General features: G+C 34.6%; 1 protein-coding gene across 4 annotated transcripts in view; it reads left to right on the top strand.

Annotated features, from left to right (window-relative positions):
• The window catches only part of SUGCT (succinyl-CoA:glutarate-CoA transferase), a 556,817-nt gene that overhangs the window by 233,218 nt on the left and 310,536 nt on the right, over nt 1-13,063 (top strand). For all 4 annotated transcript variants that reach the window (XM_036327439.1, XM_036327436.1, XM_036327438.1 and 1 more), the window contains one exon: nt 1,971-2,073. In XM_036327439.1, coding sequence (XP_036183332.1) covers nt 1,971-2,073 — 103 coding nt within the window. The remainder of the gene's footprint in view (nt 1-1,970; nt 2,074-13,063) is intronic.

The following is a 13,063-nucleotide window of genomic DNA, read 5'->3' as shown; positions in this document are numbered from 1 at the left end:
ATTATAACACTCTGTTTATGAAAACTTAAATAATTAACACTCTGAACGAAAAGGCTCTATATTTGAAGTATCTCTTTTATTCTTTCAACATACATCATTTTGGTGATACATATCTCTATAAATCCTCGAAAGTCTTAGCCAGGAGATGACTTTAACAGTCATTGAAAAGAAAATATGGATGTAAAGGATTGATTAGTGCAAGACATTTAATCTTGCATTGTGGTGTTCCCATGAAGGAATATTTTTCAATATTTGGGAGTGAGATATTTTATTGTGTACTGAATAGGGATAATTAACATTACTAATCTGTAATTAAAATTTATAATGAAAAATCTTTATTTCTCATAATGGAGAGAAATGGGGAGGCATTATATTTAAAGACAATAATCAAGACATTCTCTAGCTGTTTGTAGAATAAGTGGATGCATGAATAGGATTAATTACATTCCTAAAATGTAATATTACCTACATAAAAATTATCAGATTCTTATTTATATGGAAATTTTAATGTAAAATAATAATGTAAATTATTTTATATAAATATGTAAACATTATAGTTCATGTAGTAGTCTATCTTTTAGAGAATACATTAATTCAAACTTCATGTTTTTTTTTTTCTTTGTATCTACTAGAAGGCAATCCGAGAAATGTCCTCAAAGTATTGATAGTGTTTTTACACTTTTTTCTATATGGAAGAAGTCCATTTCTCTAATATAATTTTCCATGGAATCTGTAGAATCTATGTGTAAGAGCGCTGAGTAGAAGTCCTTGAATATAAACATTTCTCCTCTATTTGCACTAGTGAAGTAATTTACGTGCTGCCAGTAATCTACCTTAGCTAATGCTTTTAAAAAACCTTTTCACCTCGATTGTTACTTTAAAAATAATTTGCTATTTTAACAATTAGCAGTTCTAAAGTTCTTCATATATACAAACTATGAATGTCTTTGAGGATCCAAGGCTGTTCTGTCCTTTTTTAAAAGAGAAGAAATATAAAACAGTAAATTTCATTAATGAATTAGGTTCCCTTTCCTTCCTTAAAGAGAAAATGAAGAAAATCAAATAAGCATTTATGCCCATGAACTCCAGTTTTAAGTTATACTAAAAACGAAACAAAGGTAAAAGACTTTAATGAATTTGAGTGTTGTTGGCTAACCTGAGATATCTGTCTTTATAAGTAATGTCTAATTTTTTTCTGATTAGTAAGTCACAGTATGGATAAATAAGTAACTGAGATTATTTTTAGTAATGCTTGTGGCTGTTAATTCTGATGCACTGTGAATGTAATGGTGATAAAACATGTACCTTTCTTTTAAAACAACCACATTAGTTTATTTTTTTTTGTTTTGAGGAGTAATATAGTATATCAGTCTCTATGCCTGAGACCTAAAAAATACTTTGCCCAGTAATATGATATTCTCAAAATTGCAATGATACTATTTTTATAAGGAACTCAATGACACATTGAAACAATACAATTTTTCACATACTCTCTCTTCTCCAAGGGAGTCTTTGTTAAAAAGTACATATGGACAGAAATAGGAGGAATCGTGGATTTTCAACAATTCTACCTGGTTGGCTACAATGCAGCTTAAGCCATTTCATATAGGCAACATTCTCTCATAACTAAGATCAAAGAAACTAGAAAATACTGCCATTACTGGTTGCTGTAAAAGAGGGTCACATGAGAAATAAAGTTGTTACCTTTTCTAAAAAATATATATTTTTATTCATTTCAGAGAGGAATGGAGATGGAGAGAGAAATAGAAATATCAATGATGAGAAAATCATCCACAGGCCACCTCCCGCATTCCCCCAACCAGGGATTGAGCCCGAAACTCGGGCATGTGCCCTAACTGGGAATCGAACCATGAACTCCTGGTTTATAGGTTGATGCTCAACAACTATCACACTGGCCGGACACCTTCTTTAGAGTATAAAAATGCATCTTTTTTTCGGTCTCTTTCTAGGTTTGAAGAAGAAATGACCAGCAAGTGGTTACACCTCTTTGAAGGCAGTAAAGTCCCCTATGGCCCAATAAACAATATGAAGAATGTATTTGCAGAACCTCAGGTTTGCTTTTTGAAGTTTTTATTACACCATGATTAAAACAAAAATTTGCTTTTGTTTTCTATCCAGATTTATTCATATAAATATAAATTAGTCATTAGTCTTACACTTTAATCATATAACTTGATATTTTACTGTTATGTTAAACTATGGGTATGAAATAGAAATAATTAGAATTTAAAATGGGCTGTCTACAATCATAATTTTATGTTTACCAGATCTAATATATTTCTTCAGCCGCCACTACATAAAATTTCCAAGGTCAGGACATTTTTTTCCCTGTGAAAAATAGAAATATAGACCACTGAGAGGTTGGGGTCAGACATTCAGAAAACATCCTCTGTAAAAAGAAATATGAGAATTTTCACAGTTACAGCGTATTTCTCATAATATGGCTCTCTTAAAGTGTACAAAGCAAGGCATAGTTAATTCCTCAAATGAGAGGCTTTTATATGCTTTGATTAATGTGTGTTATTCATGAAGAATAAATTGTACTTGAATAGAGATTTGTGCTCTACCTTGATACAGGCTCCTTAGTGGGGCCCAGGGAAAAGGGTCAACTGAAAAAAACACACAGTTCTTCTATAATATTGTTTACCTGGTTATTTTTAGATAGTGTCAAAATAATGTTTTTATTTTAATCAATATCATGGCAAGCGATTTATCATTTCTGAGATTCATATATTAATCCCCAAAGCTAGAAGAACTTCATTTCTCTGGGAAGGTTTCACTGTGATTATTTCTATATCTTGTCAGTTTTCAAAGTTTTGAATTTCTAGAGTTTTAAAAATCCTTTTGATTTATATAGTGACAGATCCTTGAAATGAATTGTTGAAAATGGAATAGACGTTTTAAGCTAAGAGAACTTTGTTGAAAACTGACCTAACCCTTTACTTTGGTACCTTTATCTTACATGAATATATATATATATGAAAATGTAATGATTTAATTCAATGTTTACAATATTTACTGAAGAAAAAAAGTGAATGAATTCAGGAATTCTGCTCGTGCTGTTTTTCAGCCAAGATTGTGAGTACGGCAAGGCTTGGTCAATAAGTATTTGAAGTGAGGGAGCCCACTTGATACTCACTGCGTTTATGTGAAAGGGTCCGCACCACATCAGCAAATTAATTCCTTGTGATTCCTTGTGGTGAGGTAGCATATACACACTCTGGGAGTAGTAGACCAGACACCCCATTTTCTTACTTCATAACTTTGAATAAAAGGCAAATCTTTGGCTTTATGCTGTACTGGGACGGGGAAGGGGGGGGGGTAGTTGGGGGTAGGGAAGGGGGATGGTTGTTTTTTATTGTTACTTTTCTGCTTAAAACTGATACAAAGCTGTGTAGGGCTTTACATTTAACTCATTTGGAGGGCACATTTCTCTAGAGATAATTCCTGAGAGCTTTTCAGCAGTTTTGTTGCTCCACTTGTATTTAATCAGGGGTAAAGTCATTAAAGTAAAGAATGTCACCATAAAAAATCATTAGATATATTCTAACATTACCTATTTTTTAGGCTTTGATGAAAAAGGATACCCCCGTCACCTTAAAATTGTTCACTTTATGGGCTGGTTCAAATTGAATATAGGATAATTAGAATTTTCATTCCCAAGTTTAATTATTTCAACTCTTTTGGACCTTCAAGAAATTTCTATTGTTGGTCTATGGTATATTTCCAGTACTTAGCTCAGTTCCTAAATGGAGAAGGTTGAAATTATCTAAGCTAGGATATCAACTTTTGCTTCTACCCCCAAAGGCTCTGAAAACTGCCTTCTTACACACCAAAAAATAGATTCTAATTGCTACAGTCCTAACCTCAAAAATTCTTAAGCATACAGTGATAGTTGTTGATAATTTTACTCTAGTTGCAAAAGTAGAGTTGGTCTCATATATAATTTTATTCTGTGGAATTTAAATGCTAAATTGTATGTATAAAATTTATCTGGATTTTTAGTAAGACTAGAGAGCAATGTAGTATTATTACATTTAAAAAGTAATCAAAGGCAACTATGGCAATTGTAAGTAGGACTTTTTTGCACAAGAGGCAAGGGCACTGTCTTTCCCCTGTGCTTGGATATTTGGCTCATTTAGAAAGAAGTGCATATAATTTTGAATTTTGAAGGAATGTAGACTGTGAAAAAGATCAGAGTGTTTTTCTTAACTTTGTGTAAAATAACCGATTTTACACAAATTTAAATAGGGCATCTACAAGTAACTATTTTGATAGTTTATTCAAGAAACCTTTATTGTTGTTAATGTACCAGGCTCAAGATATTCAGTATGAGTTTGGTAATTTTCTTCCTTTCTGAAAAATAAATTCAAAATGGACTTCACTAGCAAATACTCAATAAATATTTGTTGATGCATGAGTCAGCGAATGAATGAGTTGATTCTCTGCAAAGTATAGATTTTTCCAAATGATCCAGTGACTGACAAGCTCTATCTATGGGCCTGGCTGAAAAGCCTTTGGTTGAAAAGCTCAGGGACCAAGCATAACGTAATGGTGAAGACCATGGAGTTAAAATTGATGGGCAGTTTTATAAACTCTCTAGGTTTCAGCCTCCTCGACTGGAAAGTGGTGAAATGGGATCCCTCCTTTATATTGTTGTAAATGGTAAATGAGATCGTGTTGAGTAAGGACGCATAGTAGGGACTGCCAGAGGTAAATGCTTAAGGAATGGGAGGAGCTCTGGTTTTGATGGTGCCCTTTGTGGTTAGTTTTTTGTGAAAAAACACTTTCTTTTGCTTATACCTTTGTTTGATGGGTAGAGGCACACCCAGTGTACCTGTGGAGTTGGAGATCATTAGCTTCAAACTGAGCTCCAACTAACATCCTTAAAAAAAAAAAAAGCATCGGCAAACTCTATGCCAAGAAGTTCTCAACCCCTCACCGTTTCTGATGACTGAAAATCCTTTTATTTTTCACTTTCCGTGAAAGTATAATTTCCGTTTAAGGTGTCCTCCCTTGTTTTCCCCCTGATGAGCTGTGGAGTTTCTTGGCCCTGGGCGCATGCAGCCGGCCACTTCTGTTCAGGTGTGGGGCGGCACTGCTGGCGCCTGGGGCCCAGCGCTCAGTGTGTGCTGTGCCAGTGCAGCTGCTGGTTCCACTGAAAACTGACTTGGGTGAAGTACAAGGCCTGGAACATGGTGCAGAACGTGAGACTTTGATGAGGTGAAAGGGGGTATGTTTAACCACCCCCCCCCAAAAAAAAACCCCACAAAAAGGTTTTGAAGCATCACCAAATAGGAGAGCATTTTCTGTGGCTGTACTTATCAAGTAGACATTTACATTTCATCTGTGGTTTACATTTTCATCTTGTTGGCAACAAAAATTTACAGGATGGCAGAAACTATTTCTATTTCTAACCTAAATAATTTCATTATTGTCTAGTGTTTGGAGAAATCTTTTTTTTTTTTTTTTTTTTTTTTTTACTTTACCTAAGCAGCAGATCACTTTTTTTTCTTTGATAGATGCAAGGTTCTCTACCCTCTATCTCTGATTATATGCCTCAGCACTTTGCACAGTTAAATTGATGCTACAGGTATCTACTGATGAGTTAATCAGGAATACTATGGGAGGGGGGCAGGGAGTTGGCCTATATTTACTGATAATTTTTGATCCCAAACCTTTTTACTAGTGGTAGTTTTGTTGTTTTCTTGTCCCTCAGTGATAAATTGTGGAAAACCATTTGCATTATAGAAGTATTAGAGGCCTGGTGCACTAAATTTTTGCATGGAGGCGGGGAAAGTCCCTCAGCCCAGCTTGCACCCTTTTGCAATCTGGGACCCCTCAGGGGATGTCCTTCTGCAGGGATTGGGTCTAAACCAGCAGTCAGACCTCCCTCTCACAATCTGGGACCACTGGCTCCTAACCACTTGCCTGCCTGCCTGCCTGATCATCCCTAACCACTCTGCCTGCCTGCTTGATTGCCCCTAACCACTTGCCTGCCTGCCTGATCGCCCATAACTGCTCTCCTGCCTGCCTGATTGCCCCTAACCTCCCCGCCACCATGTCTTCATCTAGAACAGCCGTGGGCAAACTACGGCCCGCGGGCCGGATCCGGCCTGTTTGAAATGAATAAAACTAAAAAAAAAAAAAAGACCGTACCCTTTTATGTAATGATGTTTACTTTGAATTTATATTAGTTCACACAAACACTCCATCCGTGCTTTTGTTCCGGCCCTCCGGTCCAGTTTAAGAACCCATTGTGGCCCTCGAGTCAAAAAGTTTGCCCACCCCTGATCTAGAAGGACGTCTGGAATGATGTCTGGAAGGTCGTTTGGCTCTCTGGTCTAATTAGCATATTATGCTTTTATTATTATAAGTAATATAGATTATCTGCATATAGATTTTAATAGTTGTTTTTCCAAGTGCTTTCTTAAAATATTTTTTTTAATCAGGCCAAGATTGTGCAGTACATTAAAGGAATTCTTAAAAAGCTTAAAAAACTTATTAGATGACCTCAGTATGGGCCCATTTAACGTACCCTTGGGAACATGTGCATGAAATACATTGTGGTTTGAGGTTTTCCAACCCAAATAAACTTAAAAAGAAAATTCAGCTTTTAATAGAAAATATTCAAATTCCTGCAAAAATAGGTATGGATTTCACCACTGAGAGGGTTTAAAAGCATCAGTATCAACCATGACAATCTAAAGAGAATGTGTTATCTTGCTTTCTGTATTTTGCTTAAGACTGTATGTTTGGCGATTCTAGTGTATTACTATCTTTGAATGAACTGCTCAATATATATATATATATATATATATATATATATATATATAAATATAACTGAACCTCTGATTCATATTATCTTTCCTTGATACGGTGACCTCTGGTCGGGCAAAGGGTGTCACAAAGCTGGTGTTACTTAGCAGAGCCTTCCCGCTTGTACCACACACGTTGAACACATCAGGTGTAAGACATCACCCTGCAGCATCACTTCGGAGAACTATTGGGAGGGAACTCTCAGAACTGAAACATCACAGCTGGCCCTGACTTTAACGAGTGCCAAACACCTGCAGGCTCTAAAAGGAACCAAAACAAAACCCCACCCCGTGGCAGCGCGCCACCCCCCCAACAACCCGCATCACCATCAGAATGAATTTAACATTTTCTACAGAAACCTTATTCTTTCTGTCCCAGGAGGCCATGACAACTCCTTTAGCAAATCTTTTGTATGGGATAAATATGTCATAGAAACAAACAGAGGGAAGTATTGAAATATTTGATAGTTTAAAATTATCTGTTCTTTTTACATAATAATTTGTGGAAGCTTGTGAAGTTGGAGGTTTTATTAATCTCTAGGCTAGCTCATATCCCCTAAGTGATTTTGTTTTAGCACATTTTGGCAAAATATCTGAGCATCTGGAAAAAAATCCTTCAATATATGTGCCTTAAGCACCCCAAAACATAGACCTATTTGTCAAGTTTTTTCTAACACACACACACACACACACATACAACTGGTGTGTTTTAAAGATTACCATTTCATTGATATTAGTTGATATTTACTAAAATGCAGTTGCATAGCCCTGGGAGGGTTATAAACAAAATTGTATCCTTGTCTCTGTGCTGCTGGGAAGTGCATACATGCAGTGCTCTCTCTGCAACTGGAAAGCAGTTGATGAAGACCTAGGGTAAAACAGTATCTGCAAGTAGACAAAGGAGATACAAAATACATTTTATGTTTATCTCTGAATACACATGAGACATTTTAAATGATGAATAAGTTCAGAATCATTACATATGTCTGTTTTATGATACCTGGGTATAATATTTTCAATTTTGAAGAAACAATCTATGTTAGACTTCAGTGATTAAAGGAAATAAAAATTGAAAGTTTATGCTTCAATTTTATGTTAAAACTAGAGGCCTGTTGCACAAAAAGATTCGTGCAAAAGGCCTTCCCTTCTCCTGGCTGCCGGCACCGGTTTTCCTCCGGCACCTGGGACCCAGGCCTTCGCTCCGGCTGGAGGTGCCTTTAAGCCTCTCACGGCTCCCGCGGCCGGAGCCACCTTCAGTCTTCGCTCCGCTGCTTTATGTATGCAAATTAACCGCCATCTTTGTTGGCGGTTAATTTGCATATCTTGCTGATTAGCCAATGGGAGGCGTAGCGAAGGCATGGTCAATTTCAATCTTTGTCTATTATTAGATAGGATATAAGGTATTAGGCAATAATATTTAATTTTACTTGGCTGAGTTGAGAAGAATCTAAATGCAAAACACCATCTGGCCCTAGTCAGTGCCACTAATAAGTGGTTAGAGCATCAGCCCACACTGAAGGGTCATGGGTTTGATTCTTGGTCAAGGGCTTGTATATGGGTTGTAGGTTCGATCCCTGGCCTTGGTTGAGGCATGAGTGGGAGGCAACCAATTGATGTGTCTCTCTCACATTGATGTCTCCCCCTCACTATCTTTCTTTCTACTCCTCCCTCCCTTCCACTCTCTCTAAAAATCAATGGGAAAAATATTCTCAGATGGGGATTAACAAGAAAAACAAAACAAAAACATCTTATGTGTTACTATGTAAGAGGAAACTCATTGAAATGTCACATAAAATTGTTGTTATTCTATGTTCATTTTTTCATATATCTAAGAAATTTGGATATACTAATTTCTTTGAACTATGATCTATATACACATACCTATATGTATATGTATTTAGATATTTATATATCCAGCTGGAATGCCTTGAGCATTTCTTGAATGACATTGATGGAAATAAGTTTTGAGAATTTATGTTAAATTAAAGAAAAGCCTCCTTCCCTTTTCATCTTTTCATAAAAACATAAAGGACAAAGGAAACCATAATCACTTATTCATTTTTTCATTCATTCATTCTTCTATTCATTCAGCAAATAGTAACTGAAGACCTATCATATAGTTTACATATGACTCCATCAAAAGCACAAAGACGAAGCTATTAAATATTCAAGGAGGATGCCTAGTCCAGTTCAAGGTAGAAAGGGAGAAAGAATAGGCATAAAACAGCATGAAATGAATTGACAAAAGCTTAAAATCTGACAAAAAGACTTTTAACTTACCAAAGAACTCTTTATCCTTTTAAATACTTATTGTAATTACTTTAATGTACTAGTAATAAGTTCCTTCTCAATGATTAAGAGGAATTTAATGGAGGGTTTCAACTTTTACTATTCAGTGATTTTTAAAATTATTTTTGACCTGGGAACATCTGAAAATTTTGTTTGTGTTTTTTGTTTGTTTGTTTTTATAAAGTGTTTCTCTGTATCTGTCTATTTCTTTCTTTAAAACACAGCTTAATCCTCAAACACAACATAGACATCTCATATTTTCCTAACATTTTCAAAATATTTCAGAGTGGAGATACAAAGTATGATCATTGACTTTTCCTAAGTCGTGAACTTTCAAACCAAAGACCTAATGTATTTTTTTATAGGTAAAAAGTGAAAACCAAGAAAGTGTAACCTCAGGGAAGTAAAAATCGGAACCTTATGCCATTTTCCATAGTTCTGTATCAGTTTCATTCCCACCAGCAGCACAGGGTTTCCTTTTCTCCGCATCCTCACCAGCACTTGTCTGATCTTTTTGGTAATAGACATCCCGGCAGGTGTGAGGTGATATCTCATTGTGGTTTTGATTTGCATTTCCCTGGTGATTAGTGATGTCAAGCACTTTTCTATGTATTTGTTGACCTGGGAACATCTAAAGTGTTTTTTTTTTTTAAATAAATGTCTATTCAAGTTATTTGCCTATTTTTAAACTGTAATGCAGATTAAGTAATTTGAAAGTTATTAATACAGTGGAACAATATATTGCCTTTATCATCTTTTTGAGGAATGATAACAAAGTTTTGATTCATAAAAATGGAACAAAGCTTCATACAAAATTATGTTTAATATAAATTCAGTTTTGTAAACATAAGTATAGTTTTTAAAAAACAATCATATACTACCATTTTATTTAGGAAAAATGGTTAAAATAGTCTCATAGTTTGCCCTAGCTGCTTTGGCTCAGTAGATAGAGTGTTGGCCTACGGACTGAAGGGTCCCAGGTTCAATTTCCAGTCAGGGCACATGCCTGGGTTGCAGGCTCAATCCCCAGCAGGGGGCATGCAGGGGGGTAGCCAGTCAATGATTCTCTTTCATAATTGATGTTTCTATCTCTCTCCCCCTCTCCCTTCCTCTCTGAAATCAATAAAAATATGTTAAGAAATATTCTCATAACTTAAATGGTTTCTTAAGTGGAAATTTAAAATGAGTTATTCTAATGAAAACACTTTTTTATTATTTTTGTAGTTACTTATATACATAAAACATTTTAGTAGTACTGAACATGAACAAGATTGTCAGGGACTGAGCACATTTTATATTTTAAGAACTTTTCTAAAATGATTAACAATGAAGGAGGAATAGATACAAAATGGCATAGTCATAGTCTAAAGGGATCTTGGAATGGAATTCTGTTCTTTGAGAACTCAGCAGTTAAAAGTGGACCCGGAATTTGCAATTTATCTTTTTTATATTTGTCTCTTGTACTTTAGTTTCGTACTAAGAAACTACTGACAAATTTGTGGATATGAATATTTTCACTTATAATTTCTTTTAGAGGTTTTGTAATTTGACTTACATTAAGGTGTGTGATCCATTTTGAGTTCATTTGTGCATGTTTGGGCATGGTGTGAGGTGGAGAGTCCCACGTATTATTTTGCATGTGGATATATCCAGTTGTCCCAGCATCATTTATTGAAAAGACTATTCTTTTCCCATTGAATTTTCTTGTTACTTTATGATAAAAATCATTTGACCATTAATGTAAGGGTTAATTTCAGAACTTTGATTACATAGGAGTGTCTTACTTCCACATTTGTATATATTTATTAAACTTTTAAATGTTGATTTTATTTGTAAAATAAAAAAAAAACATACTTTGCATAATTTCAGCTTCTTCATATTTATTTAGACTTGTGTTATGGCCTAACACAGGATCTATTCTGCTGAATGTTCCAGGTATTCTTCAGAAGAATGTATATTTTTTGGCATATTTTATAGATGCCTGTTAGGTCTTATTTGTGTATTCCATTGTTAACTCTTGAATTTCCTTGTTGATCTACTAACTGATCATAATACCCATTTCTGAAAGTTGGGTATTGAAGCCTGCAACTATTATGTTGAATTGTCTATCTCTCCTTTCAATCAGTTTTTGCTTCATGTAGTTTGAGCTCTGTCGTTATGTGCATATATGCTTATTGTTATATCTTCCTGATAGATTGCCCCTATTATCATCATGAAATGTCCCTTTTTACTTCTAGTAACTTTTTGTTTTAATACATATTTTAAAATATATCAATATATATTATTTGATATTAGTATAGCTGCCCCCTTCTCTGTCATGGTTGCTATTTGCATTATACATCTTTTTCTATCCTTTTATTTTTAACCTACTTGCATGTTTGAATCTAAAGTATCTCTCTCTGTTTTTTTAGTTATTTACTTACTAGTTTCTCTTAGGCTTGTAATATACAACTTAATTTATCAGAATTGACTTCAGTTGCATACTGACTGAAATATGAAAACTTTGTTACAGTGAAATATGAAAACTTTGCTCCTATATAGTTTCTTTTTTGTGTATATAGATATGAAACATCTATGTATATTGTGAACTCAGCAATTCACTGTTATAATTATTACTCTATATGATGTTATATAATATTAAATATTTCCAGGAAGCTGATAGAAGAAATGAGAGCCAGCCTATATTTATGAATTTTTTTATATTAATTTTATTTATGCTGTCTTTTCTTAATTTCTTCCTATGGCTTTGGGTTATAGAACTGAGTTGGATCTGATGTCCTTACCTTATTCCAATAGAGCTTTTTGCTTTATCTACATCCCTGTGCTATTATTGACAAAAATAGGCTATTTCTATATGTGATAGGCCCAAAAGTGCCCTTATATACATATACTTTATTGCTATAACTTTTTAAATCAGTCAAGAAAGGAGAAGTATGCAATTATACTTTAAAAAAATAATCGCCTACATAATTATTTTATTGATATTCTTTCTGTATTCTGTGTGTGGATTTGCAGTGCTTTATGGTATCATTTACTTTCAGCCTAAAGAATTTTCTTTCGTATTCATTCAAATGTAAGTCTGCTACTTAACAAATTATCTGCTTTGGTTTATCTTTAGTTTAGCTCAGCCGTGGGCAAACTACGGCCCGCGGGCCGGATCCGGCCTGTTTGAAATGAATAGAACTAAAAAAAAAAAAGACCGTACCCTTTTATGTAATGATGTTTACTTTGAATTTATATTAGTTCACACAAACACTCCATCCATGCTTTTGTTCCGGCCCTCCGGTCCAGTTTAAGAACCCATTGTGGCCCTCGAGTCAAAAAGTTTGCCCACCCCTGGTTTAGCTTCATTTGTGAAAGATAGTTTTGCTGGATATAATATTTGGTAGTTTGGTAGTTTTTTACTTTCAGCATTTTGAATATGTTGCTCCACTGCCTTCTGACTTTCATGGTGTGTGATGAAATGTTAAATATTAATCTTATTGATTACTTTTTATTTTGTTCCTTTCAGGATTTCCTCTTTGTCTTTAAACATTGAGTGTGGTGTGTCTGGGTATGTGTGGATCTCTTTACATTTATCCTACTTAGAGTTTGTTGAGTTTCTTAGATGTGTAGATGAATGCTTTCATGAAATTTGAAAAGCTTTCAGTCATTTAAAAAATATTTTCATCCCTTCCTCATATCTCTTTCTGGTACTCCTATTATTTGTATGTTGATATGCTTAATAGTGTCTCACATATCTCTGAGACTGTTCATTTTTCTTCATTTTTTTCTCTGTTCTAGGCTTGCATAATCTCTATTATCTGTCTTTGAATTTCTGGTTCTTTCAGTTCAAATATATGGCTGTGCCTCTCTAGTCAATTTTTCATTTCAGTTACTGTACTTTTAGTACAGTAACAGAATTTTCATTTGGTTCCTCTTAATAATTTGAATAT

This window comes from Myotis myotis, unplaced genomic scaffold, assembly GCF_014108235.1.
Source record: "Myotis myotis isolate mMyoMyo1 unplaced genomic scaffold, mMyoMyo1.p scaffold_m19_p_11, whole genome shotgun sequence".
NCBI lineage: Eukaryota > Metazoa > Chordata > Mammalia > Chiroptera > Vespertilionidae > Myotis > Myotis myotis.
This window is presented reverse-complemented; position numbering and strand designations above follow the sequence as displayed.